The 27,639-nt window shown below is 43.9% G+C and overlaps 1 protein-coding gene across 1 annotated transcript in view; it reads left to right on the forward strand.

Moving 5' to 3' along the window:
• Positions 1 to 27,639, forward strand: part of CALN1 (calneuron 1) — a 418,392-nt gene that overhangs the window by 162,483 nt on the left and 228,270 nt on the right. Inside the window, exon 3 of the mRNA XM_069570960.1 lies at positions 15,583 to 15,726. Within this exon, the coding sequence (XP_069427061.1) occupies positions 15,583 to 15,726 (144 nt within the window). The remainder of the gene's footprint in view (positions 1 to 15,582; positions 15,727 to 27,639) is intronic.

Below are 27,639 nucleotides of genomic sequence, written 5' to 3' on the forward strand. Positions count from 1 at the left end.
ACAACAGCCTCTCTCTAAGCAACAAGTTTGGGGCAGCTGTAGTTTTCATTTGAGAAACAAGACTGGGCTGTGTTTGCGCGCACCCTTGCCAGTGAGCAAAGGAAGGACAGGTTTGACAAGAGTTAAAACTGAAAAAGCTCACAATAGAAGAGGAGTTCTTTCCTGAATTTGAGTCAATTCCTACAACTCCCACCATTTGTCATTTTTCCCTGAGTCTCAGTGCCACGAATTGTTTGGAAGATGACTGTAAGAGGATTTTTATTTCATGGGCTGAGCCTGTCTTTGGGGCCATGTTTTAGGTGTTGGAGATGCTCTGGCCCAAGACACTGAATATGGATAATTAGGAGCAAGCAAGTCAGGCTACACACGTGTGACCGTCACTGTCCTCTTGTTTTGTCAGGCTTGGTCTGTAAAACTGGTAAATCCCCATGGCTGGCAGAATCTGCCTGCTTCTGCCTCATCCCTAATGTTGGTATTGAACTCAGGTCCGGCTGCTCGATTCTCAAAAAATCAATACTTGTGAGAGAGATAAATGTTGGTATAAAGGAAAGTTGCTTTTAATCAGAATGCTGGCAATCTGGGGAGATGGTGGACTCAGTGTCCCCCAAAACCATCTCCGTAGAGTCTGCTCTGCCATGAAAGCTTTTAAGAGGAAAAAGGGAAGTAATCTCAGGCAATCATTGGGGTGGGGGAGGTCAGAGTCATTGTCACCCCCACTGTGTGCAGGCCTGTTGATTTCTTGTGAGTATTCTTTAGATCCTATCCTGGTCACATAATTTGTTCATGAGATTATTGGAGGGGAAACTCTCTGATCATGTTTATTACTTATTCTTCATTTCTACTTCTTTGATCTATGGAAAGAACCTGTGAGTTAGGCAAGGTATTGTGTGATCAAAAGATCTGAGGAATTTTCCCAGTAGTCCAGTGGTTAAGACTCCAAGCTTCTACTGCAAGAGCTTCGGGTTTGGGGAACTGGTTGGGGAACTAAGATCCCATATGTCAATAGATTTGGCCAAAAGAAAAAAAAGCAAAGTGAGATTTGAAAGGAGTGCTAGAGCCTGGAGATGACAAGAGCCTGGTTTGAGGTTGGAGACAAGACAAAGAAGCCTCCTGCAAAGAGCCTTTTCCTGCCAAAAGCTGCTCATACCCTGGTTGTTACAGGTGGGGCAGAGGGTGGGGGCAGGCAGTAGACTGGAGCTGGAGGCACAATTGGGAGGTTTTAGACTTAAAACTAAACCTGTCACTGGGGAAGTCTTGAGTCTTAAGATTGGTAGGCCTCTGGGGCTTCTAAAAACAGTTTCCTCTAACTCTCGAGAATGTAACATCCCTCTGGGACCCAAGAAAGATGTTTGTTAAGTAGACGGGGGTACAAAGCTGAGTAGCTGTGCTGCTTTGTGGCCGTGAATGAGAGCTGACTGGTCAGTGCAGAAGTGGGAAATGATATGGTCCCAAGACAGCAGCCATGAGGGAGGAGGGCATTGATTTAGGGGAGACAGAGAGATGCCCGGAGCATCCTAGGAGGAGCTTGGGAGGCTGCTAGGGAGAGTATGAAATCGTACCAGACAGTCATAGAGACTGCTTTGGGGAACCCAGATAAGGGCAAGGGCAGAGCTTCTCAAAGTGTGGGGCCTGAACCATGCATGAGGAGGGAGATCAAACTTGCTGATTGGGGTATGCATGAAAAAAATAAGAAATAAATAGACTAGAAACTAAAATATGTCACAGGTGGGAAGGGTGTGTCCTTTTCAGGAAGTGTGTGTTTAAAGAGGTAGACTATGAAGTTTAGGGAAGCTGACGTGCTGCAGTCCATGGGGCTGCAGAGAGTCAGCAACAGTTGCGAAGGGTCGGACACAACTGAGCAACAACAATAAAAGTTTAGGAGTGCACTCAAATCACTGCCCTGAAACTTAGAACCACATCACCTGAGATGAAGGGCAATCATCCGTGGGTTGTTGCCAGGAATAAATGAGCTTGATAGACAAGGATCATTCAGAGCAGTGCCTGGTACTAGTAAACACATAGTAGATTTAGCTTTTACATAGTAGTTGGAGCCAGAATAAAATGCTGCTGTTTGACTTTTTTTTTTTTTCTTTCCTATATAAAGGCAATTTTGTATGGTTCAACCTAATATACTCATACACCTCCCCTGTGTATATTACAACTATATTACACATCTGTCATGATGTACAATGCATTTGTTACTGTGAATTGGAATTAAAAAGGCTATGTGCTGTCTTGGCTTTCCCTGGCTAGGGAGTGGCTATGAGGCATCAATTTTAATAACCAAGTGTGATATTGCCATGCATGAGGAGGGAGCTGAAGGAGGGAGCATGAGGAGGGACCTTTTGCTCTGAAGGTCCATGACATGCTCTTTGACTGTCTTTTTGTAGCCCACTTCCATGTGTCATTGAAGGGAGGACTGGGTGCTGGGCTTCCTAGAGGTCGCCCATACCTAGTGGTGAACAGAAGCATCTGAGTCACAATGGAGGTCCTGAGTCCACTTCATGAGCCACCCCAGGCCTCCTTCTTTGCTCCCTGAGTCTGAGCACTGCCTGCTGCAAGTCTTTTCATTAAGCCTGGACTGTTAGAATCAAAACAAAGCTGTATTACAACATGGGTGGACCTAGAGATTATCATACTAAGGGAAGCCAAATATCATATAATATCACTCATATGTGGAATCTAATTAGAAATGATACAGATTAGCTTATTTACAAAACAGAAACAGAACTTATATTGAAAACAAACTTATGGTTCCCAAAGGGGAAACAAAAGGAGGGAGGGATAAATCAGGAGCCTACAGTTAGCACATTATTGACCAGGGGGTTTTGCAGAAACTAATACCTGTGGCATTTATTGACAGGACATAGTACATGTCCAATCAATAATGTATTAACATACATGTACACACTGCTATATATTCCTCTAAGATAGATAACCAACAAGGACCTGCTGTATAGCACAGGGAATGATACTCAATACTCTGTAGTGGCCTATATGGAAAAAGAATCTAAAAAAGAGTGGATATATGCATATGTATAACTGAATCACTTTACACCTGAAACTAATACAAAATTGTAAGTCATCTATACTCCAACAAAATTTAAAAAACAAAAATAAAACACAAAAAAATTCAAAGCTGTATTCAGTTCAGTTCAGCCTTTAAAAATAATTTTTGCCTCATTAAAAAACAAAACCATAAAAGAGCCCGTCTTGTTTTTTTGGATTTTGTTGTTGTTCAGTTGCTAAGTCGTGTCTGACTCTTTGTGACCCCATGGACTGCAGCATGTCAGGCTTCCCTGTCCTTCACCATCTTCTGGAGTTTGCGCAAACTCATGTCCATTGTGGTGGTGATGCCATCCAACCATCTCATCCTCTGTCTCCCCTTCTCCTTCTGACCTCAGTCTTTCCCAACATCAGGGTCTTTTCCAATTAGTTGGCTCCTTGCATCAGGTGGCCAAGGGATTGGTGCTTCAGCTTCTTGGGTTTAGTGGTTAGTTTTCTGTTAGAAAGTGTTTTCTGTCTTCAGCCTAGGAGAGATTCCAGAGGTCAGGAAAAACACTTGATTTCTAGAATAATGCTTTGTGAGAGCCAGAAAAATAATCAGAGTTCCAGCCACTAAGCTATCCTCCACAGTTCCTTCCCACTGGGGGCCTCAGTCAGGGCCCCACCTCTGCCTGACCGATGTCCTGTTTCCTATTATTATTTTTTAAAGGATTTATTTACTTGGTTGTGTTGAGTGTTTGTTGCCGTGTGTGGGCTTTCTCTAGCTGCAGCCCTCAGTGCTCAGGCTTCTCACTGCGGTGGCTTCTCTTACAGAGCACGAGCTCTAGGGCATTCGGGCTCAGTAGTTGTGGCGCCCGAGCTTAGCTGCCCTGCAGTATGTGGGATCCTAGCTCCCTGACCAAGGATTGAACCTGTGTCCTCCGCATTGCCAGATGGATTCTCAAGCACTGGGCCACCAGGGAAGTCCGCTGTTTGCTATTATACCTTGGTCTCCTGGGGGCTGGTCTCCAGCAGTGCTCAGAAGGGTGCCTGACACAGTCGGCGCCCAAGAAATATTTGTTGGGTTGAGTTGAATTGAACAATACGAAGGTAAACTTAGTTTTTCCAGAGGATTTTCAAGACCCCAGGGAGGGGAGGGTTGAGCCGTGCCTGAGAGGCCTTCTCCTCCCCATTCAGTTTGCTTCAGGGTTATTTCTGGAGCTTGGATCTTGCTCTTCTGGCTTCCATGTGGGTGCTGAATCCACAGAGTGATCTTGTTTTCTCGGATGCTGATTAGTCTCTGATCTCAGGACATTCAGCTTAGGAACAGTGTGACTTAATGAAAAATTAATTATATTGATTATTACCATGTTGCTCACAGATAAATTCCACTCAATTTGCTGCTCGAAGATCCATGCAGTACTGCCTTATGTGCCAAATGGTACGACGGCTATTTTCTGCCGTGGGCTATTTCCCTGAGCAGGTGCTTGTTGCTGTGGGAGAAATGGGTCTCTGTGAGAAATAACTCCTTCTGGGGAGAAGCACCAGGCTTGTTCCCAGGATGCAGCTAGTCTGCTGGGCAGTGGGAGTTGGTCTATCTCCTCATAGAGGAATGACCCAGCATCCTGCCCTGGTAACAGTCCTGACCTGAAGCCAGGAGGGCAGCTCTCTCCCCTCTTATCCCTGCTCCTCTCACATTAGGGGAGCCCCTTTCTTCCTCTCTGAGCCTCAGTTTCCTCATCTCAGCCATGAGTGTGGGTGTTTTCTGGTCACATCCTTTGGGCCAGGCTCTGTGCTGAGTGTGGGGTCCACTCAGGGTCCTGCAGTTAGTTACCCTGCAGGTCTTTTTGAGACAATATCTGAATTGTCTCCCTTTTCCTGAGGCCTCCCATTATAATCATCTGGATATTGAACTTCAGAATGGCAGGATGAAAGGTATATCTCATAGGAGATTGGGTTTCTATGCAGAGAAATGATGAAAATGGAGGATGGTAAGGACTGATACTGCCTTTTTGGGAGAGTATGATGATATAATAAGAAATATGTATTTGGTCTTCCTCCCTAGTTCCTGGCCCCAAACTCCTGAAACCCTTGGAACCTCTGAAGTGATGAAAGTGTCATTTGTATGCTAAGGAAATGACTGGTGGCTGGGGTCCCTAGATAGCTTTAGGATGGGGGCTGGTGGCCAGAAAGACCAAGGCATGATTGGAAGGTTGGAACTTTTAAACCCATCAAGTGACAGTCCCCTGGGGAAAGGAATGGCAACTCACTCCAGTATTCTTGCCTGGAGAATTCCATGGACAGAAGAGCCTGGCAGGCAACAGTCCATGGGGTTGCAAAGAGTTGGACATGACTGAGCATCTTTCACTCACTCAGTGACCTCCAGGGAGAGAAAAGGGTCTGGAGACTGACTTCTGTTGCCAATGGCCAAAGATTCAATCAACTATGCTTACATAATGGAACCTACAATAAAACCCTAGATGATGGGGTTTGGAGAGCCTTCAGATTTGTGAGTGCATCGAGGTGCTGGGAGGGTGGTGAGCCCAGAAAGGATGTGGAAGCTCTGCAACCACTGCCCCCGCCTTCCCTCCCTCCCCTGGTCCTACGTGTGTCTTCCATTTGGCTGTTCCTGAGTTCTACCTTTTATAATAAACCAGTCAATGTAAATAAAGAGCTTTTCTGAATTCTGTGAGCTATTCTAGCAAATTATTAAATCCAAAGAGGACTTGTGGGAACCCTTGACATTATAGCCAGCTGGTCATAAGTCTAGATGACCTAGACTTGTGACTGGCATTTAAAGTGAGGACAGTTTGGGGGGACTTAAACTTCAGGGTCTGCACTGACTCTAAGTAGTTAGTTTCAGAATTGGATTAAATCACTGGACAACAGATTAGTATCCAGAGAACTGGGGAATGATTTGGTGTGGGTAAAACTCTGACACTTTTGATGTCAGAAGTGGTATGAGTAGAAATGAATCGTAGAGGGCAATTTGGCAATATCTATTAAATACCTTAAAAGAGTTTTTGCCTTTGACCTAGTAGTTCTGTTCCTAGGATATCATCTGAAGGAGATAATCATCAAAATGCATGAAAATTTATGTACAAAGATTTCCATTGCAGCATTATTTAAAATCAGAAATGATCTAAATGACCCACACTAGGAGTTTGGTGATATCAGTTTGGCTATCATAATTTAATGGAATACTACACAGCCATCAAAAATGATGTTTTAAAGACTACTTAACAATATGGAAGATTGAAATGATAGTGTGTTAAATGAAAAAAAAAAACTCTAGAGAGAGCTTGATCCCAATTTAATTAAGAATATTTGTACATTAAAAAGTTTGGAATAAAGCACTCTAATATATATTAACAATGGTTATTGCTTGCCAGTGAATTATAGATTTTTTTCCTTTATACATTTTGGAGGCTTTTTTTTTATAAAAAGCATCAATTAATGTGTTGCACTCAGTCATGTCCGATTCTTTTGTGACCTCAAGGACTGTAGCCTGCCAAGTTCCTCTGTCCATGGAATTTTCCAGGCAAAAATACTGGAGTGGGTTGCCATTTCCTACTTCCGGGGGTCTTCCCAACCCAGGCATCGAACCTGCATTGCTTGTGTCTTCTGCATCGGCAGGTAGTTTCTGTACCACTGAGCCACCTGGGAACTAGAAAATGTAGCATTCCTCTGCAGGTCTAGCTCTAGTCTTTTGATGGGGGTTGTCCCCATCCCAGAGGTCAAGTCCAGAACCTCTCAAGACAAAGAAATCTGCTGCCTTGCTTGATGTCCTCTTCCTTTCTTCTGCACTCATCACCCTGTTTTTCAGTACAGAGACCTTCTGACAATGCTCACTCTCATCCATATTCAAATCAGTTTAATGGCTCTCCTTTCATCCATGCTGGGCAGTCAGTCCATCACTGGGAGCCCATGGTCCAGATGGGCTTTCATTGTTACTTTCAGTTCTCATTTGCTTTCTTCTTTTGCTGTTGGGGAATTTTCCATTAGCTTCAACGGACCTGGCGTGCTAAAATCAATTCAGCTTAATCTATGGAGATGTAAACTTTGGGGACAAATAAACTCTGATCTAGCTCCTAAACCCTTAGAAATGCCCCTGGCTTTCTGCTGCCCTATGTTAGGAAAGAATGATTACTTTTCGTGACCTATTCGGTCTGTAATTTCTCCACCTAGTAAATTACTGATAAGCTTTTCTTTCCAAATGCTAGCTAGGGAGGGAGTTGGCTTGATTTTTGAATTCAAGGTATCATTTGAGCCCTGAGGTAAGGAGAAAGGCCAGGAGTGTGATGACACCAGGGATCCACAGTATGGACCTTGAACCATTGTCCCACCAGCTTCGAGCACTGCGCCTTTGAACTGTTGTTTGGTTTTTTTTTCCCCCAGCACTGCCTCTTGCCTGCCCCCAGGGTTAACAGTGATTCCTGATGAGCCAGAGTGGGGTGGGGGGTGGCCAGGGAACTTACAGGAGCTGTGCTCAACCCTGAATTCTAACTGTAGATCCCAGATACTGTTATAGTCTCAGGGAGGAACAGTCAATAAATGAGCATTTATTGAAATGAATGCAATCACATCTCAAATAGCAAATAACTAGGAGTGAGGGTCCTTTGTTGTTTAATCGCTAAGTTGTGTCCAACTCTTTGCAACCCATGCACTGTAGCCCTCCAGGCTTTTCTGTCCATGGGATTTCCCAGACAAGAATACTGGAATAGGTTTGCCATTTCCTTCTCCAGGGGATCTTCCTGACCCAGGGATCTTCCCGACCCAGGAATCAAACCCTGGTCTCCTGCAGTGCAGGTGGATTCTTTTCCTTCTGAGCCACCAGGAGGCTCCTTTAACCCCCTTTAAAATGTACCAAGAAAACCAGGTTAAAAAGTGAACCCTCATCTTGCCCCCATCTGTTGGCATCAGCACTGTTCAATGCAGGACTCTCCTCATTGCAAGCCTGCCTCCTCCCGGCATGTTTCCCTCCTCCTTCAGAGCCCCGCCGCCTTGCTGTCTCAGCTCTCACCTCTGTCGTTGCCTAATTACTGAAACCAATTAGTTGTATTTGCAGATTGATTGATTATGATTAAATTGGAACTCATGCGCACTAAAACCCACACCAGGACTGAACTAGCATTTTTTATGCAATTATGGTCATTCTATTCCTATTTTCCATCTTCATCATATTTTCAGTATCACCATCTCCAAAGGCTAGTCCTTTATTTCTGTGTATTCACCAGACCTGACTGCTTGGGTATCTCTCAGGGCCCTGGACTCCAGGTGGCCAAATACCATGTTCCTGCCCTCTCTGAAACCCTGTGCTTCCTCCGGAATTCTCTCAGTTAATATCGTCACTGCTCACTCCATGAGGCATACCAGAATCCTCAGCATCATCCTCAACTCATCCCTCTCATAACCTGGGGACACTCGGGTGACCTGGCCTGACCACTCAGAAGTCTCTTTGCCCCTCCCAGCAGCTCTAGGGACAGCTCTAGGTTCTTATCCACTCTTGGTCCCTGTGACAGCTTCAGGTCAGGGCTCTGCTTCTCATTCCTTGTCACCATAGTCTTTGCCAGCCCTCGGTTTACAAACCAATCTGATCCTTTCTCTCTCTCTCTCTTTCCTTTTTTTTTTTTTTCAATTTAGAACTGCTGAGAACTCTCTGTGACATTCAACAGGTGTCAACAAACTTTAAAAAGCCAAAGTCAACATTTTAGGCTTTGTGAGCCAAACCTTCCCCATCCCAATGACTCAGTTCTGTTTGTGTGGTCCCAAAGCAGTCGACAATGGACAACTGCATGTCAGAAAATGGCCATGACTGTGTTCCAATAAAATTTTATTGACTAACAGGGTGGTAGACCAGATTTGGCCACAGACAGATTTGCCAACCCCTGGCCTACAAGGTAAAGCTTGGGTGGCTTCTAGGGCTCTTTCAGTCTTGTCTTAGCATAAGAGTTCTTCCCCTTTGTCTCTCAATGTTTCTATAACTACTGTGCGGCCAGGATGTTCAACATACCCATCTTGGTACGTTTTCCTCACTCAGCCTCCTTTCCCTTCTCTCTGTGGTTTTAAGATTCAAAAGATTTCACAGAGCTGTCTCTGTCCGAAGGAAGGACTTCCATGAGATTTATGTAGACTTGTATTATTGGGCTGTTCATTCTCTGTTATGAGTATCTGGTCACCCTCTGTCTCTCCAACTAGCATGTAAGCTTTTCAGAGCTTGGAAAGTTTCTTTGGCTCCTTGTATATCTTAGGATTGCATCTGGCATGTAATAATTATGCAGCAACTATTCAGTGAATGAATGGTTGCATTAATAATTTCTACATATGCATTTGTTGTTTTTCATCAAAAAGGGGGAAACTTTTCTAAATCTCTTTTGTCATTGGCTCAGCCTCTGTCCTATTATTTCTCCCAAAAAAAGAGCTCCAGACTTGTATCTTATATTTTCTGGTGCGTTTGTGTTCAGCTCAGTCAGTTCAGTTCAGTCACTCAGTCATGTCTGACTCTTTGTCACCCCGTAGACTGCATCATGCCAGGCCTCCCTGTCCATCACCAACTCCTAGAACTTGCTCAAACTCATGTCCATCGAGTTGGTGATGCCATCCAACCAACTCATCCTGTCAGTCATCCCCTTCTCCTGCCTTCAATCTTTCCCAGCATCAGGGTCTTTTCCAATGAGTCAGTTCTTTGCATCAGGTGGCCAGAGTATTGGAGCTTCAGCTTCAGCATCAGTGCTTCCAATTAATATTCAGGACTGATTTCCTTTAGTATTGACTGGTTTGATCTCCTTGCAGTCCAAGGGACTCTCACGAGTCTTCTCCAACACCACAGTTCAAAAGTGTCAGTTCTTTGGCATTTGGGTTACTAGTTCATAATTGCTTGCCTAGCCTTACTGAGCTGTATCTCTCCAGTTTTGCAGTTTCTCAATGATGAGAATCAAAAGAAGGCATCTTGTTCATTTGTAAAGCCCTCACATTTTGTGGTTAAAACCCCAGTGCTTCCCAAACATACCTTTCTGTGGATAATAATCAGATTTCAAGCTAATGAGAACTGAGATAGGAAACATTGTTCTTCATTACTGATTTGAATTTGCCAGTTAGTACAATGAATTTCAGCTGATTCTTCAGAGCTAGACCATTAGCAGATAAATACTGACTCTGCCTGGTATCTGGATTTGATCTGATACACACTCTGTTTAGGTAGCTTGACTGATGTGCCTCCACCATTGTTTCTGCCTGAATTGGCTATGACCCTAGAGAGCATCATGGGACCAAAGCATGGTTCTCAGAGGGCATTGGGTCAGAATGTAGCAGGTACCAGTGGTGGCTCCAGATATTTTCAAGAAAATAGATTTGCTGGCATAATGTGCTGTACATCTCTCGGTCTCTAGAGCAGAACCATTTCTATCCCAGGTCTTGCTTGACTTCAGAACATAAGCCTCATTCCAGGGAGGAGAGGCTCAGATCCTTGTGGGAGTGCAGACTTTAATTCTAGAAGATTCCACAGGCAGAGAGTGGATTCCTTCTCTCAGAGATGTGTCTTAACATGTTACCTTTTGTACTCCCCACAATGACAGTTGGACAGGCTGCCGTGACCATCATAGATGTCCCTCCTGTGGTCCGCAAAGGCATCTTAGAGGGGGTAGAATTGGCCATGCTGGTGCCTGGTGTGCATGTGTTGCGTGAGACTGCAGTGAAATCAAAGACCAAAAGCACAGCATGGTTATATGACTCTGGAGCACAAGGGACTTTAGCCTAAAGAGGGGATACATTCCAGTGGAAAGCACACCACGTGCCTGAGTTGTTCCTGAAAACTTGACCCGTGGTCTCCACTTCCCGCGGATGTGGAAGGTGGCCAGAGCTGCACCCTGGCTGTCTGCAGCCGGAGGCAGAAAGATCCGGCCTGCTCCCGTGTCTCCGCTGTTTTATGGGAATATTTCTCACACCCTGTTCTGCTATTAAAAACAAAATGAGGCACACATCACATGTCTCAGACTGCAAGACCCATTTCCTTCTAATAAGCTTCTCGTTTCCTGGGCTTTCCCTTCACTGGAAAGATTAAATGTCCAGAGGCTCCCATTATGGATTTCCAGTTTTGTCCTTTTCCCCTCACCCCTTCTGTTATTTTGAAAGAAAAAGAAGTTAGTGAGCTTTGTCTGCCTCTGTGCACGTGTGCACGTGCACAGACACACACACACACACACACACACACACACACAACAGAAGTAGATATTCTTTTTTAAAAAAATAATTTGTTGCTTATTTCTTAAGAGTTATCAATTTTGTTGATTTTTCCCCAAAGCTCCAGCTTTTTTTCTTTTTCTTTTTTTAGTAGCACCACATGGCATGTGGGATCTTAGTTCCCCAGTCAGAGATCGAACCTGCATCCCCTGCAGTGGAAGCTTGGAGTCCTAACCACTGAACTGCCGGGAAAGTCCCCTTGGGAGCAAAGAGAGAAGGATGACTTTGTCCCACTGACCTGGGGCCGAGGAAAACAGAACTCTGAGCTGAGCTGTTTCTTCTGCATCCTGTCCTGGGCTGACGCAGGGCCAGCCTGGATGCATATTGCAAACAGGAAAACCGTGGGGGATTTGGGGCCTCGAAGGAGCATGTTCCTTCAAGCAGGGCAGTTCTGGAGGGATCCCTGTCTGAGGTCCGAGTTACCAAATCCAGCAGTCCAGAGGTGAGGCAACTTAGGGCGTAGCCACCGAGGCCCTCATTTACAGGTCAAATTCTCAAACATCCTTAACTAAGCCCTCTGGAGTAGCTAATGTCAGGATGCAGGCTCTTTCCCTGGTAAGATCTAGGGCATGCAGAGGGACCACAGGGCTGAGGCCAGGCCCTGTCAACAGAAGGGGATCATCCTTCAGTGCGACAGTATTAGCCCAGAGTTGAGGATGGAGTCAGAGGGATGGGAAAAGGAGATGGTGCCTTGGGAAGGAAGTGGTCCAGAGAGCAGGGGCAGGGCTCAGCCTGCAGCTGGCCATCAGGCTGGCCCACCTGGGACCCCAGCAGGGACCCTGTCATCATCTGACGTTTTCTACTGTTGTGCAATTTTTGTCAGACCTGTTGTAAAACCCCGTCACAGAGGCTGGAAGGAGATCCAGCCCAACCCAGTTTTCAGATGGGGACATTGAGGCTGAGGGACAGGGCTGCCCTGATCATGGGGACTGGATGGACTTCTTTGTGAGCTGATTCCCATCTCAGGAGACCCTCCATCTGCATCCCCCTACCCTCAGTGTCTGGACTTAGGCCGAATGAGGCATGACCTCTGCCCTGGTGTCCTCGAGTGCTGTGTGCCATGATCTCAAGCTGAGCACTGTCTGTAAGCTGTTTTAGCTCCACCCGACACGTGGTTGGAAAACATATGGCTGCTTTAGATAATCTTGGGCATGTTTCATTGATGAGAAAATCTAAACATGCCGACAAACCCTTTAATTCAAAATTTGGAAAGGGCTAAAATGTTTTCTGTATCATCAGTGGGAAAAAGAGAGGTGTTTGAACAGCAGATTAATAGGGTATGAAAAAGAACACAGTCTTCCTATTCTTCTTTGAAATACTGTAACGATGTCCACGGATCCTTAGAAAGGGGCTCAAAGGACCTCGCGGATTCTCTTGGCCAATCTGGCTCATTTTACACATGAACAAACCAAGGCCTCAGGGTTTGGCTGCAGACCTAATTTGCTAATAGGCCTGGCTGGGAGCCCAAGGTCCTGACTCGCAGACTAGTCTTCCTTCTGCTGGAGCACACATTTATTCATGGAACGCATCCAGCATGTTGAATTAGTATCGATAATGAATCTGCAGCTGATATCTGGTGTTTACTTGTTCAGAATCATCATCCATTGAACAGCTGTCTGTCTAGCTCCTCCTTCAGCATAGGTGGGAACGTACAGCCTTGAATGAAATGTCCAAGGCACTTGTGGCTCACAGAAGCCATGATTTCAGCACCTTGATTTCTTCATATTTCTAGGTGGTATGGGCTAGGTGTCGTGAGGCACTAGTAAATGTCCTGCTGACCAATCAGTAGTGAGGGAGGTAACTCGGCTGTGGTGAGTGAGGGCATTGCTGTGAAACACACAACCTCTGACTTGGCCTTGAAGGACCAATGTGATTTGGGCAGGTAAAGAGGATGTCAAGGTGTTTCAGATGGAAGCACTGGCTGGGAGAGTGCAGAGGTCTGAAAAACAATCCCCAAAGGAATCAGATCCCCAAGCCTAGAACTTATAAATGTTACTTTGGAAAAAATGTCTTTGCAGCTGCCAATAAATTAAGGATCTTGAGTTGAGTTTATCCTGGATTATATGGTGGTCTCTAAATGCAAGCACAAGTGTCCTTGTAAGAGGCAGACAAAGGGAGATCACAGACCAACGAAGAGAAGGTAACCACACGGCAGAGATTGGAGCCTTGCGGCCACAAGCCAAGAAAAGTAGACTTGTAGGAAAAAGTGGGACTCTGGGGGAGGGCAGTCTGTCCTCATCTTGATTTTGGTCCAAGCGTGCCTATTAAATCACTCGGTCGTGTCCGACTCTTTGCTACCTTTTGGACTGTAGCTTGCCAGGCTCCTCTGTCCATAGGATTCTCCAGGCAAGAATACTGGAATGGGTTGTCACGCCCTCCTCCAAGGGATCTTCCTGAGCCAGGAATTGAACCTGTGTCTTTTACGTTTCCTGCTTTGGCAGGAGGGTTCTTTACCACCTTATTTCAGATTTCTAGCCTCCAGATTGTGAGCGAATAAATTTCTATTGTTTTAAGCTACTGCGTTTGTGTGATTGATTAAAGCAACCACAGGAAATTAATGCAAAGAGGAAAGGAAAAGCCTGCCTGGGTCAGGGTTCAATGTGCTTGCTGGAAGGATAGTTAGATATTTAGAGGAGTGGTAACTACAGTTGGCCCTTCGTGGATGCTGAACCCATGGATTCAAGGTCTAGCTACCCAATTCCATTTTATACATTTTATATTAGGGGACTTGAGCATCTGTGGATTTTGGTATCTACAGGGTCCTGGAACCAATCCCCTGCCAATACCAAGGGACAACTGTAAATGGCTAGGGCCGATGTCTTGCATTAGTTCAGAGATCCTGCAAGTTTCTGACTGGATCTTATCTTCCTACCTGGAGTGTGGGTCTCTGGAGGGGAACCACGATGCTGGGCAGATCACTGTCTTTATTCTCCGCAGTCCTAACTCCCGTGTTCCTCAGGTAAAGGCAGCTTATTGAATGGCTCCGATGAGTGCTGGCAGCTGCCGCAGCTGAGCTCACACTGAATTTATTGATGAAAAATCAAAGCTATCCATGTCTGGTGCTCAGATACAATTGACGTACCTCTCATCTCCAGACTGTGATCTCAAATTGAATTCCCATGCCTCACAGGAGTGTGAGGTGTTAGGAAATGCTTAGCCAACCCAGGATGAACAGAAGGCGAAGAGACATCAGGGCTCTGGAGGGAGGGACTCTGGGTTTGGAAAGCAGAGCAGCTCTGATGGGGGGTAAGAGGATGGGCGTCCCCGTGCTAGGGGAAATGACCTTCTTGATGGTAGAGTCAAGTTCTCTGCCAGCCCCAGAGAATGTGATTAAAGATGCCTCTGGGGCTTTTATGACACTCTTATTGATCTGAGGTTGTTTATAGCCATAAAACAGCTGTAAATTACAGGAATGAAATAAAAACAGCAGGATACTTAACTCCTGTCCTCCTAGGAGGTTGAGAAAGCTTTCTGCACAGCTCTGTGGCAGCAAGGAGCTGAATGTAAGTCCGCAACGGGGACACTCATTCTCCTTTCCTGCCTAGCCCAAGCTGGGAGGTCACTGTCTTCCCGTCTTATCCCCACTGAAAGAGAAGCCTCAGCCTTGCTGAGGAGTGTCCATGGCTAATGCTATTCCCAGCTGGGGCGCCTGTCTAATTGTGCACCCCCTACTTTGTATTGGGTGTCCCTGGTGACTCAGATGGTAAAGAATCTGCCTGCAATTCAGTAGACCCAGGTTTGATCCCTGAGTTGGGAAGATCCCTTGGAGAAGGGAATGGCAACCCACTCCAGTATTCTTGTCTGGAGAATTCCATGGACAGAGGAGCCTGGAGGGCTACAGTCCATGGGGTCGCAAAGAGTCAGACACAACCGAGCGACTAACACAACACTACATTATGTTAGCTGCTCAGGGCTAGTTAATCTCCTCCTTCCAAAGCTGTTTTTCTGTTTTTTGTTTGTTTGTTTGTTTGTTTTTTACCCCCTTCCCTCCCCCTCTTTTCTCTCTTTTTTTCCTCTTTTGGCCACCCCTTTTTTTAAATTTGGTTAAAGGGTTTTGACACATCACTCTTTGTAAAGTAATTAGGAGTTTTCTGCAGACAGTTGCCTATCATTTCAATGCAGTAGAGCAGTGGTCCCCAACCTTTTTGACAACAGAAGACAATTTTTCCATGGATGGTGGGGTAGGGGGAAGGTGGGGTTCAGGTGATAATGTGAGCAATGGGGAGCAACAGATAGAACTTTACTTGCTGGCCCACTACTCATATCCAGTTGTGTAGCTCAGTTCCTAATGGGGGCTGGAGACCCCTGCAGTCAACCATGCCTTGTGACCATTGGACTTTCTCTGCTTTCCTGTTGTAGAGATCCGAGAGGCCTTCCGGGTTCTGGACCGAGACGGGAATGGCTTCATCTCCAAGCAGGAGCTGGGCATGGCCATGCGCTCTTTGGGGTACATGCCAAGTGAGGTGGAGCTGGCCATCATCATGCAGCGCCTGGACATGGACGGTGAGACTGGGGCCCACAGCATCGCCACCTCCCCACCCCCATCCCCATCCCCTGGGATGAGCCAGAACTCATCAGAGATCTTGGGTTTGAAGGGCCTTGCAAAATAGTCAAAAGACTTGGAGTCAAAAGACTTGGATTCATGTCCTGGCTTACATTTCAGGCGTGGAAACTTGAACCAGATCTGGGTTTTTCAAACCACATTCCACAGACCTCCAGGGGTCTGCAGAGGTGGCTCTGGGGCCACTAGAAGGAACTGGGTGAGGGGGGAGGCCCTGACTGGTGGAGCAGTGAAAATGATTCTGTTTCATTTTCAAAACAGCTTTGTTGAAACAGAATTCACACACCCTGATTTGCCTGTGCAACCTGTGTGATTCAGTGGCTTTGAGTGTATCACAGATGTGTGCAACCAATAGCATTATCAATTTTAGAACATTTTCATCACCCTAAAAGAAACCCTGTACCTCTGAATTATCACCTCTATTCCCTCTGAAAGTGAAACTGTTAGTTGCTCAGTCGTGTCCAACTCTTGACCCCATGGACGGTAGCCCACCAGGCTCCTCTGTCCATGGGATTCTCTGTGCTATCCCTCTATCCCCCACCAAGTCATGGACTAATCGGCTCCAATTAGTCCAAGACACCACTAATTGGCTTTCTGTCTCTATGGACTTAGCTCTTCTGGATCATGGGATACACGGTCCTTTGGGACTGACTTCCTTCACTTACCGTAATATTTGAAAGGTTCATCCATAGTGTAGCATGTATCACTATTTCGTTGCATTTTATTGCCAAATCACATTCCATTTTTTGGCTATAACAGCTTCTTTTCTCTCTTTTACATACTGGTTTCTACATACAGTCTCATTGGGGGAAAGTGTTTCACTATCCTTAAACAGTTCTGGAAAATGACTGTATTTGATGATCCTTAAGATTCTTTCCTGCTCTAAAACCCTAGGAATTTATCCCAAACTGGCTGTGACCTTCCTGCCTTGGTCGAAGGTCTGGAAAGAAGCTTTCTTATTCTAGGTTTGGTTTTTTTTTTTTTTTTTGGATGTGGACCATTTTTTAAAAGTCTTAAAAGTTATTGAATTTGTTATATTATCGCTTCTGTTTTATGTTTTGGGTTTTTGGCCATGAGGCATGTGGGATCTTAGCTCCCTAGCCAGAGATTGAACCTGCATCCCTTGCATTGGAAGGTGAAGTCTTAACCGCTGGACTGCCAGGAAAGTCCTCTAATTTTGTTTTTTCAACACACACTCTCCCCCTCTGGAAAGCAGCTTGATCCCAGGTGTAAGGGGTCCGGAGTGGTAGACTTTGGGGATTCTTGTGCAGAACATGAAGTAAAGACCAACTAAAAGGAAACAGAGGATGGGGGCAGGGTGTCTTTTGGGAGAGACAGATGAAGACCCTGGTAGTGAGAGGTTTGCTTGGCCTGAAGACTAATTGAACACAGCTGTGTCCTGTTATCTTGCTGGTCTTGTTGGAAAGATGATAATTTAATGGTGACTGTATGATGAATGGACCCCAGTCCCAACCACCAAGTGCAGCTGTGGGCATTTATTTTCTGGTTCAGGAAAGAGATGTTCTATCAGGGATGTTCAGTTGTACGTGGGGTGCTGGCCCTGTCCTTACATCTCTAATTGATTGTGACTCTCTGGGTCTTTGCAGGCCTGATTCGACTTTGCTTTATAGTTAGAGGTACTGGGTTGGCCAAAAAATCCTTTTGGGTTTTTCTGCACCATCCTATGGGAAAACCCAGATGAACTTTTGGCTAACCCAACCTTTCTGAAAAGCTGGAGCAAAGCACATGTTATATAGCAAAATCTCTTCCCTGGATTCCCATCATCATTTCAGAGAAACACTTCCAGAAAAAAAAAGAGTTTCTTCCTTAAAATAAGAGAAATCTTAACCTATCCTTTTTGTAGAATTAAGAAGCTTTTTGTGCCTTTGAGTCTTCTCTCATAACTTAGCAAAATAAAACATGGTCAAATAGACTAAAAGCAAATGGACTTAGCAACATTTAGTCAAAATGAGCTGGGGGCTATCATGGGAGAGTTACTTCCATGGAAGTATTATGGGTCTTCATCCAAGTACATCCTTGCTCTCTGTCTATTCTTTCATCAGACCCCAGCTCATGGGGAATTTTTACATTATTGCAAATCCTCTCTGATTGCAGAAGGGCTTGGAGTCCCCTGGGGGCCTCGGGTGATGGTGCTGTTCCAGGAGCCCATCAGGACTCAAGCAGCCAACAGGATGCAGCTTAAGAGATGCCAGGTTTCACCCATTCATTTGCAACATCATCCTTAGTGACCAATGCTGAGGGCGGGACTTCCAAGCAAAGCATATAGAGAATTTCTTTTAGTTCCTTTAACAGAAGCTTAAATCATCTGCTTTTTCATGGTGACCCCATCAGGTGAAAGCACAGTTATTTACTTTTCTTCTTTTATTTAAATATATTAATTTTTTAAAACAAATTTCTGCCATACAACAATGCAAATCAGCCACAATCATATATATCTGAAGTGCAGCTTCCTCAAACCTTTGTTTTGTTGCCTACAAAAGAATCGATACGCAACAAACGAAGGCAATGCCGCAGTGCAGGCAAAGCGAGTTGCCTTTTGAACGCGGTAAATGCTTAAGTATGAAAAGAGCTGAGGGAGACATACCCAGGCTGAGGTGGAAACGTCTTTCTGTGATTTGTCAGTGACACTGGTTAAGTGAAATTTCTGGGTTCTGAGTTCTGGATATGCATGGATTGACTATTTTTCAGTGTTCTTCTGTTAGTGGGGTCTTTTGAGCTATTCAGATTTTTTTTTTTTTAAGTCAGGTTCTAATTATATCCTTCCTCCCAGCTTCTGTAACTGGAGATTCTCTGCAGACATTTGGCCCTACCTAATTAAGCTTCTCTTTGGTGTGAAACTTGTGGAATGGCAGAGATTTTTATGAGGATAATGCCACATGCACACACACACACACACACACTCACACAAGGGTTTTGGGCCAGAACCTAGGATTCTTCACTGTAAGATGACTGTGCCTCCTGACAGACCCTGGTCCTGGGATCCAGGGGCATCAGGAGAGATGGCATTGCCTCCGTGCATCCCAGCTGGCCGTGATTTGAGGCAAGTCTGGCCCACACACCGATCCATTCTCTCTGGGGACCCTGCCGGTTTGCCTGCTGGTGAGGTCATACCTTCGGCACGAGGCCCAGATGGAATTAGACTGAGTCTGTACAACCTTAGTCTCTCCATGAGGCTTTCATTAGGTGGTTCCTGGGGAGTGGGGTGCTTTGCCGACTCTGTGTGTAGCAGTAATCTCCCTGGATTAGGGAGCTCGCTGGTTTCCTGGACACAGAGCCTGTGGGAGGCAGACGGTTCCAGTGTGTGTGTGTGGCGGGGGGAGCCGGTTTTCCAGAGGGCAGAATGGAAGACAGGCAGTAGTAGGGTCTGGAATTGCTCTCCTGACCACAGCCCATTTGACTTCAGAGCTCGGACTGACCCTGTGTGTGTGTATACCCCGCATAGACTGAACTGCCCCGAGTTAAATAAACAGAAAACCCAAACCCCCAGTTGCCCAGTGCTTCCTTTATGGCTGCAAAGGTTCTTTCAGCCTCTGCAGCTGAGGTGACTTCTGACCTGACATCAGCTGGGGACTAGGACTCATGTTTCCCAGATGCTTTTGCCAGCATCCCACCTTCAGCCCAGATTCTGGAAGTCTGAAGTTCTCTTCCTCAGGCTCCTAGAAGCATTTAAGCTAAGTGACCTAAGGCACTCCTTGCATCGGGAAATCCATTTCTCTCCAGTGCCTTGCAGTACCAGTTATGTACCGTCCTTAGAAATGATAAAATAGTCACCTTACAAAAGCATCTCCAAAGCTTAAACCTTTTATAGAACCAAGTTGAGAAAGTGACTGTGGGCTCTGCCATGCCCCTGCTGCTCTCATTGGCTCTGCGGTTCCCACAGCAGTTCCTGGGGCCCCTTGGAGCCTCCTGTGTTGTCCACTGGGGAAAAGGGGCTTGCCATCTTTAAGACCAAAGGGACATTTTTGACTCTTTTCCTCATCGTAATGGTTTCACCAACTACACCACTGTGGGCATCTGGAGTAAACCCAGCCAGCTTTGTAAGTAGTTTCCTGAAACCATCAAACCAGGAGATGCTTTCAGAAGCCCATGGTTTCTGCCTGGGTCCCCGCTCATATTTCTTAATGCAATCTTCCGTTCCCAGCTGTCTCCACCTCTCCTGCACTCAAGGAACAAAAGATGTGTAGCCCTTGCCCTCCGCATTCTTAATTTTCCTTCTGTGCCTCAAAGATGCAGAATCTTTTGAAATTCCAACAAATTTGGGGTTTTGAAATGAATTCTTACCCGTCAACAGGTTTGTAGGGTTTTTTGTGTTTGTTTTGCTTTTTTTTTTAGGTTCACCACTGTCTGGATGGTGAGTATGATTCAGCTTTGTTCCATTTAGAAAAGATTTTTCTGGTGTCCATTATGTGTGAATTTGCTTAACTTTATGGTTGGCGAGATGCCCTTTTGCTTCATTTTGAGGCAAACCACTGAGCTGCAAAGAATGAAATTATGGCCAGAGTCACATGAAAGAGTTGGCAGTGTCCCCGTTGTTAGCCTGTGTATCTGTATCTTCCCTCTTTTCCTAGCCATTCATTACATGTGTTGACACTTTGCTGATCAGTCATATGATTATGATTTTCCTATTTTCATTTGTGATCTTCTAGAAGACAGAAAAGTCTATGCTTAATTCCCAGTACAGCTCATTTCCACTTCACGTTCAAACATGTCAGTGTACTCACGTGGATGCTCTGGAACGGGCCTAGGTCTATTTTGTGATTTCAAATATATGCGTCCTTCCTTCCTTCCTTTTTTTCTGTCTCTAGTTTTTCTTTCTTTCTTCTCCCTTTCTTTGTGTTGAAGTATAGTTGATTTGCAAAGTTGTGTTTAGTTTCAAGAGCACAGCAAAGTGATTCAGTTATACATTCATATACAGCTATTCCTTTTAGAATTCTTTTCCATTATAGGTTATAACAAGATATTGATATATTTTCCTGTGCTAAACAGCAAGACCCTGTTGTTTACCTATTTTATACACAGCAGTGTATGTATGTTAATCCCAGGCTCCTAATTTATCCTTCCCCTACCCTTTCCCCTTCCATAGCTATTAAGTTTGCTTTCGATGGCTGTGAGTGTGTTTCCGTTTTGTAAATAAGTTCATTTGTGTCATTTCTTTAGATTCCACATCTGAGTGATATCATGTAATACTTGTCTTTCTCTATCTGACTTACTTCACTTAGTATGACGATCTCTGGGTCCATCCATGCTGCCGCAAATGGCATTACTTTATGGCTGAGTCATATTCCATTGTCTATATACACACTTCTTTCTGTATGTGAGGGAAGATGCTCACCCACAGACTTCATGCAGGGGGATGATCTGGTGGAAGTAGCTGGGGTTTTAGCATTAAGCAGAGGTGCATTAACTTCAGTACACATGAAAAAAAGAAAAAAAGGAAGCATGCTAAACAGACGCAACAAGTCAGAATCCCCAGGGTGAGGCACAAGAACCTTTATCCTTTAACAATCTAGCCAGGTTATGGACAGCAGTGTGTCCATCAACATCACTGGGTGAGTTTTGGTTGAAAGAAAACGTTTGGCTGACGAGAAATCTTCAGGCCTGTGTATTTGTATGAACAAGAAGGTCTGAGGAGGAGTAAATGCCTGAAAAGCAAAAATAAGGATATATTTCCTCTGGGGATATGACGAAGCAGGCCTGGTCAGTCAGTCCTGCCTGAAAGTGGGGGCCTTCCCAATGCTTGCGTATGCTGGGGCCTTGGCTTCCTCCTTTCTCCAGCTGTGGTCCAGGGACCCACAGAATCACCATATCCTGGGAGCTTACTTGCAGTGCTGACCCTCAGGCCCACCTGAGACCTGCTGATTCAGAGCTTGAGTTTTAACAAGAACTTATGTGCGTGGTTGAGTTTGAGAGGTGCTAGTCTAAGGGCTTTCCTGATGGCTCAGCAGGTAAAGAATCCACCTGCAATGCAGGAGGCACAGGAGATGAAGGCTCAATCCCTGGGTCGGGAAGATTGCCTGGAGAAGGAGATGGAAACCCACTCCAGTATTCTTGCCCGGGAAATCCCATGGACAGAGAAGTCTGTCGGGCTACAGTCTGTGGAGTTGGAAAGAGTCCGACATGACTGAACGCGCGCGCGCGCACACACACACACACACACACACACACACACACAGTCTAAGGCATACCATCAGAAACAGGAAGCAATCCAACCATGAGTTCTTGTTCGACAGTCTTTTCCATGGAGTGCAGTCCTTCCTTAATCTCCTGCCAGTAACCCTGGGGGAAGATGTGTAACTTTAAAAGCTGGAAGTCTAACATGTATACTATCATGTAAGAATTGAATCGCCAGTCTATGTCTGACGCAGGATACAGCATGCTTGGGGCTGGTGCATGGGGATGACCCAGAGAGATGTTATGGGGAGGGAGGTGGGAGGGGGATTCATGTTTGGGAACGCATGTAAGAATTAAAGAAAAAAAAATAAAAAATAAATTCCATATAAAAAAAAATAAAAGCTGGAAGTCATTCACAAAGTCCTGGTGAAGGTCAGTCACAGGAAAATCTCTCTTTATATGTTTGCATTTGAGAATAAGCATGATTGGCATCAAACTATTTCATATTTCATTCTGTTAGGGAATTACTGCTGAATTTATTTTGACTTCATTATGGTAAATCTTAGCTAGGTAATGACAGTGATAACTAATACTTATGTAGTGCTCACCATGCTTCCAATAATGACTCAGAGTGATGATAGCAGTAGCTAACACCGTGGAGTCTTCATTGTAGACTGCTATTCTGGGACTTTACTTATTAACTTAGTTTTCATAACAGCCATAGGGACTCATATGATTCTCATTTTATAGATGAGAAAAATGAAGTACAGAGGTTTCAAGTCACTTGCCCAGGTCACACTGCTAGTAAGAGCTCCATGAATTTAGCCTGAACTCCATGGGAGAAATTGTCAGATGAGGAAACATGATTGGGTTGCTTCCTGTGTCTGATGGTATGCCTTAGACTCTGCGTGAGTATGCTTAGTCGCTCAGTCACGTCTGACTGTTTAACAACATATCTTGCCAATATGTTGTTATTCTTTGTGTGACTTAGTGGATATAGGTCACTTAGGCTGACAACAAGGCATTGAAGCAGTGACTTAACAGGACACAGACGCACATGCATACACACTCCTGTCATGATGTCATGAGGCTGTTTCAAACCTACATGAGTGATTTGGTTACCAGTTGCCAATCCAGATAGTCTCCTGCCGTCAGCTTTGGCTGGATGATAAATTCCAGCCACTCCCTAGGTTCTTCTTGAATGAGTCGAGCCTGATTCTAGAGCAGAGTTTATGAACTAAAGATGGTGTCTTTGGGTTTCCTGTTGCTTTAGCAAAGGGGCGTCCTTTCGGGCCTCTCGGGGTAAGTAGTGATGGTAGATGTTTGTGACAAATCCACTCCAACATCCCTATCTCCCGAAGCAGCTCCTCCCTCTGCATTTTCCTAAGAAGACTTGGCCATCTCAATTGTATTGACAGTTGCCCACACTGAACCCAAGTTTCTGCTAAAGATTAAACTGTTCAACCCATTTCCTGCCACTGTATCCAACATAATGAAAACAGAATTTCTGGTTCATGCACCCATTTCATTAAGAGTACCCAGTATTATATTCTGACTCTCTGTTTTTAATACCTTAGAACTCATGGCTACACTGGTCCCCCTGGTTTACAACAATACAAATAAGCAATATCTTGAGACTCTGTGTTCGTCTCCCATAGCAGACGTGGGACTTCTCCTGGAATGTGCTGATTTGATTGGAGTCATGGATTTAGAGTCAGTGAAACTTGGTAGGAATAGATCTTAAAAGTGGGCATCTCTGTTCGAGGCAAACACAAAAGTTGTGTTCATTTCCAGTTTTCATGATCCACAAGTTCTTCAAACTGATCTTATCTGACCTCAGAGAAATATCAGAGTGGACATCGGAGAGACTTGATCATTCAATTTTCTGAATCCACACAGAAGTCCCTATTCTAAGGCTCAGGTCCCACTTCTTTCCAACCAGTATCCTAAATTTCACATGAGTGACTTGATGATTTTGACTCTGTGATTTTGTTATCATTCTGTGGGCCACCCAATTAAGTTTGAGGTCTTCCCTGGAGGTTGTAAGAAATAAGTGATGATTGGGGGGTTACCCTAGAAGCACTCTAGTTCTCTGACCGTAACCTAGCTGAGAGTTTCAAGGCCTGAGCTTGTTAGAACAGCCATTCCACCCTACAGCCCTTGTAGTCATCATTGCTACTATAAAGGTCAAGCATAGTAACTACATGGGTCTTTGAAAGCCTTGCTTTCAATGATTATTTTATCCTAAGAAACCACAGATGGCATTTAATTAATTCTGATGCTGGTCATGCCATAGATAACAGTATACCATTTTTCATTAGGAAGAAGGTCATTACTTCATTTAAGATCACAGATAAGCAAGACAATCTCGGAATCCCAGTTGGAAAGTTTGTTTCCTCCTGGTACCATGTACTGTGTCATCGTGAAAACAAGAGATTGTGCTGAATTCCTAGGAGAGAGAGTATTATGTGAAAGATAAGAACCTGCTGAAATTCCTTATACGTAAATAATATTTCACTCAGGCAGAATTTACTAAAAGGAATATAAGAAAATGCCCGTCTCAGAACACCCTGACCAGTATTGAGTATTATTTAACAAAGTTTTACTAATGTGATTGGTAAAAAATGGAGACTTAGTTTTCACTCATAAGTGAGATGATGTATTTTCAATATGTTGATTAGTTGTCTGTTTTTTCCTTTGCCAGCTTGTCTATTTTTGTCGTTGTTGTTGTTTGTCTGTTTCAGTAAGGACAGGCTAAGTTAGGCTGCAGTAATAAATAATCCTCCTCGAATAGCAGTGGCTCAATACCACAAAGCAAAACATCTCCCTCATGCGGTATGTCCATCGTAGACTGGCTGGGTGTTTCCCCTTGGCCACCCTCACTCGGGAGTCCTGGCAGAGGGAGGCTTCTGTCGGTGCTTCCATGACAGCTGTGGTGAGGGAAAGAGACTGAGTGAATCTCATGGTGACTCTTAAAGTTTCTGTCACTTCTATTCCCTTCACATTGGCTACAGCAAGTCGCGTGGCCATGCCGCATATCAAGGGCTATTAGGAAGCTGAATCTGACTCCATGACTAGAATGGAATGAACTAGAAATGTTTGGTGAACAATGTTCATGATGACTTAAGGATTTTAGGCTTTTCTTTTTTCATTAGGATGTAACATTTATTGCAAAAATTTTATCTCAGGAAAAAATTTAGAAATACTATGAATAGGGGCAAAAGTGATTATGAGAGATTGAACACATTCCTTTCAGTTTGATTCTATAGATAAAACTAAGGAACAGAATTTGAATGACGCTGAATGTGAGTATGTGCCTGTGTATGCATGTAATATATTAATAAATTTTGTTCCCTTGAAAAGAGAATACTCTGCTTTTGAAATGATTCTGGAATGTTAACAGACATGGCTGTGTATTAGGCCACAAAGACAACCTAATTAAATTCCAAAGGACAAATATTATAGGCACATTCTTTGACTATAGTGCAATAAACCAAAAAGTAATAACAAATGTTTGAATAAGAATCCCACCCACTTGAAAATTTTAAAATGAGAAACCAAAAATTTTTCAATAAGCAGATCCAAGAGCTGATTTTTTGGGGGAAAAAATGTAATACATTGACAAATACAGCATATTTAATTAAGAATTAAGAGAGTTAGCACTAAACTAGAAGAGAAAAAAATATGTAAGTTTTTATAAAAGAATACACGATGCAGTTTTGTGCAAATACATTTGAACGTCTACATGAAATGGAGATTTCTGGAAAAATATAACTTGTTGAAACTGATTCAAGCTGAAGTAAGTAGTCTAAATCAGAAGTTACATACTTACAGCCTACCAGCCAAATTCAGCTCTTAGCCATGTTTTATTTGGCTCACATATCATTTTATAAAGCAGAAAAAATATCATATTAAAAATCTGCATTTCTCCCTCGTAAAAATATCAGAGAATTTGGCAAGTCTGGACTTGCATTCTTTCATTGCAATAATTTGGTGAAGTTGAGTAGCTGTCCTTTTAGGCAGGGCAAATGCCACAGTCTCCACCATCCTTACTGTCTTACACCTGCCTGCTCTCTTGATGGACAAACGTGGTCCCTATCAACTTGGGAGTTCACAGCTCTACCTAAATGGACCAGTGCATGATGAGGGCATCGTTCCCTGCTGTGACAATCAATTCTTCACTGCCTTTAGTTTTCATCATAGGATGTTTTGATTTTCTGTTTTTATTTCTGTTCCACTTATTTGTCGTCATTTATAGCAACTTTGGTAGATGACTTATTTTAATTCCTCATTATTTAATAATTGAGGCAACCAAGACAATAAATTTGCCACTGAGAAGACACTAGTAATATCTCAGAATTTTGATAGATAGTTTTAATTGTTCTATTGTTTTCTTTATAATATTTTATTGTAGTTTTTAATTTCCTCTGCTCTTCGACAATTTTTTGAGAGAAGTATTTTATAATTTCCAAGTCAGTAGGGTTTTTAATTTCTAGTTTACATTTAAATTTTCTATTTTTTGTACATTGGAAAAATAATATGGCCTGCTCTTTGCTAGGATTTTCCTTATAAGTGAGAATAAGATGAACTTTTATGAAGATGTTGCCTCTATGGTATAAGACTTTTATATATGCATAGAAGTTATCCTCATATTACCTATATCCCTTCCACCTGTGATTTTACTTACTTTATCCAAGGTAAATTACTATGATGTATTGAAATCTCCCACTGCTGTTACCTGGCTTTCTCAGTTTACTTATAACAGCATTTATTTTAATTTTCAATGCTCTGTCTGTCTTCACAGTGGATTTTTCCTCTTATCAATGTATATATTCTTGAAACATTTTTGAATTATGCTTTTGCTTTCTGTTGATTTTTGCTATGTAACCTTTCCACTTGTGTTTGCATAACATTTATTGTTATGTGTGGTCATTGGGGAACACTCACAATTATTCAGCTTCTTCCAGGAACATGGTATACTGCACTCATGCCCTTTCTGTGTGATTTTGTTAGGGGTATAAAGCAATATGTGCCACTATGTTTTAATTTTTGATTATTCTGAGAGCCTTCTTATGAGAAAGCTTAACCTATCATTTATTTCCAAACTTTTCAGTTGGGTCTTAATTCTATCATTTTGTTTTATGCTGGTTACCATGTGACCAACCTAGACAGCATATTAAAAAGCAGAGACATTACTTTGCCAACAAAGTACCATCTAGTCAAGGGTATGGTTTTTCCAGTAGTCATGTATGGATGTGAGAGTTGGACCATAAAGAAAGCTGAGCGCCAAAGAATTGATGCTTTTGAACTGTGGTGCTGGGGAAGACTCTTGAGAGTCCCTTGGACTGCAAGGAGATCCAACCAGTCCATCCTAAAGGAAATCAGTACTGGGTGTTTGTTGGAAGGACTGATGTTGAAGCTGAAACTCTAATACTTTGGCCACCTGATGCGAAGTGCTGACTCATTTGAAAAGACCCTAATGTTGGGAAGGATTGAGGGCAGGAGAAGAAGGGGACGGACAGAGGATGAGATGGTTGGATGGCATCACCGACTCAATGGACATGGGTTTGGGTGGACTCTGGGAGTTGGTGATGGACAGGAAGGCCTGGCGTGCTGCAGTTCATGGGGTCGCAAAGAGTTGGACATGACTGAGCGACTGAACTGAACTGATGTGCACTTAATGTATTTAATTTGTCTTCTTTTTTTTGACTACAGTGGATTTT

Source organism: Ovis canadensis, chromosome 24, assembly GCF_042477335.2.
Source record: "Ovis canadensis isolate MfBH-ARS-UI-01 breed Bighorn chromosome 24, ARS-UI_OviCan_v2, whole genome shotgun sequence".
Classification (NCBI taxonomy): domain Eukaryota; kingdom Metazoa; phylum Chordata; class Mammalia; order Artiodactyla; family Bovidae; genus Ovis; species Ovis canadensis.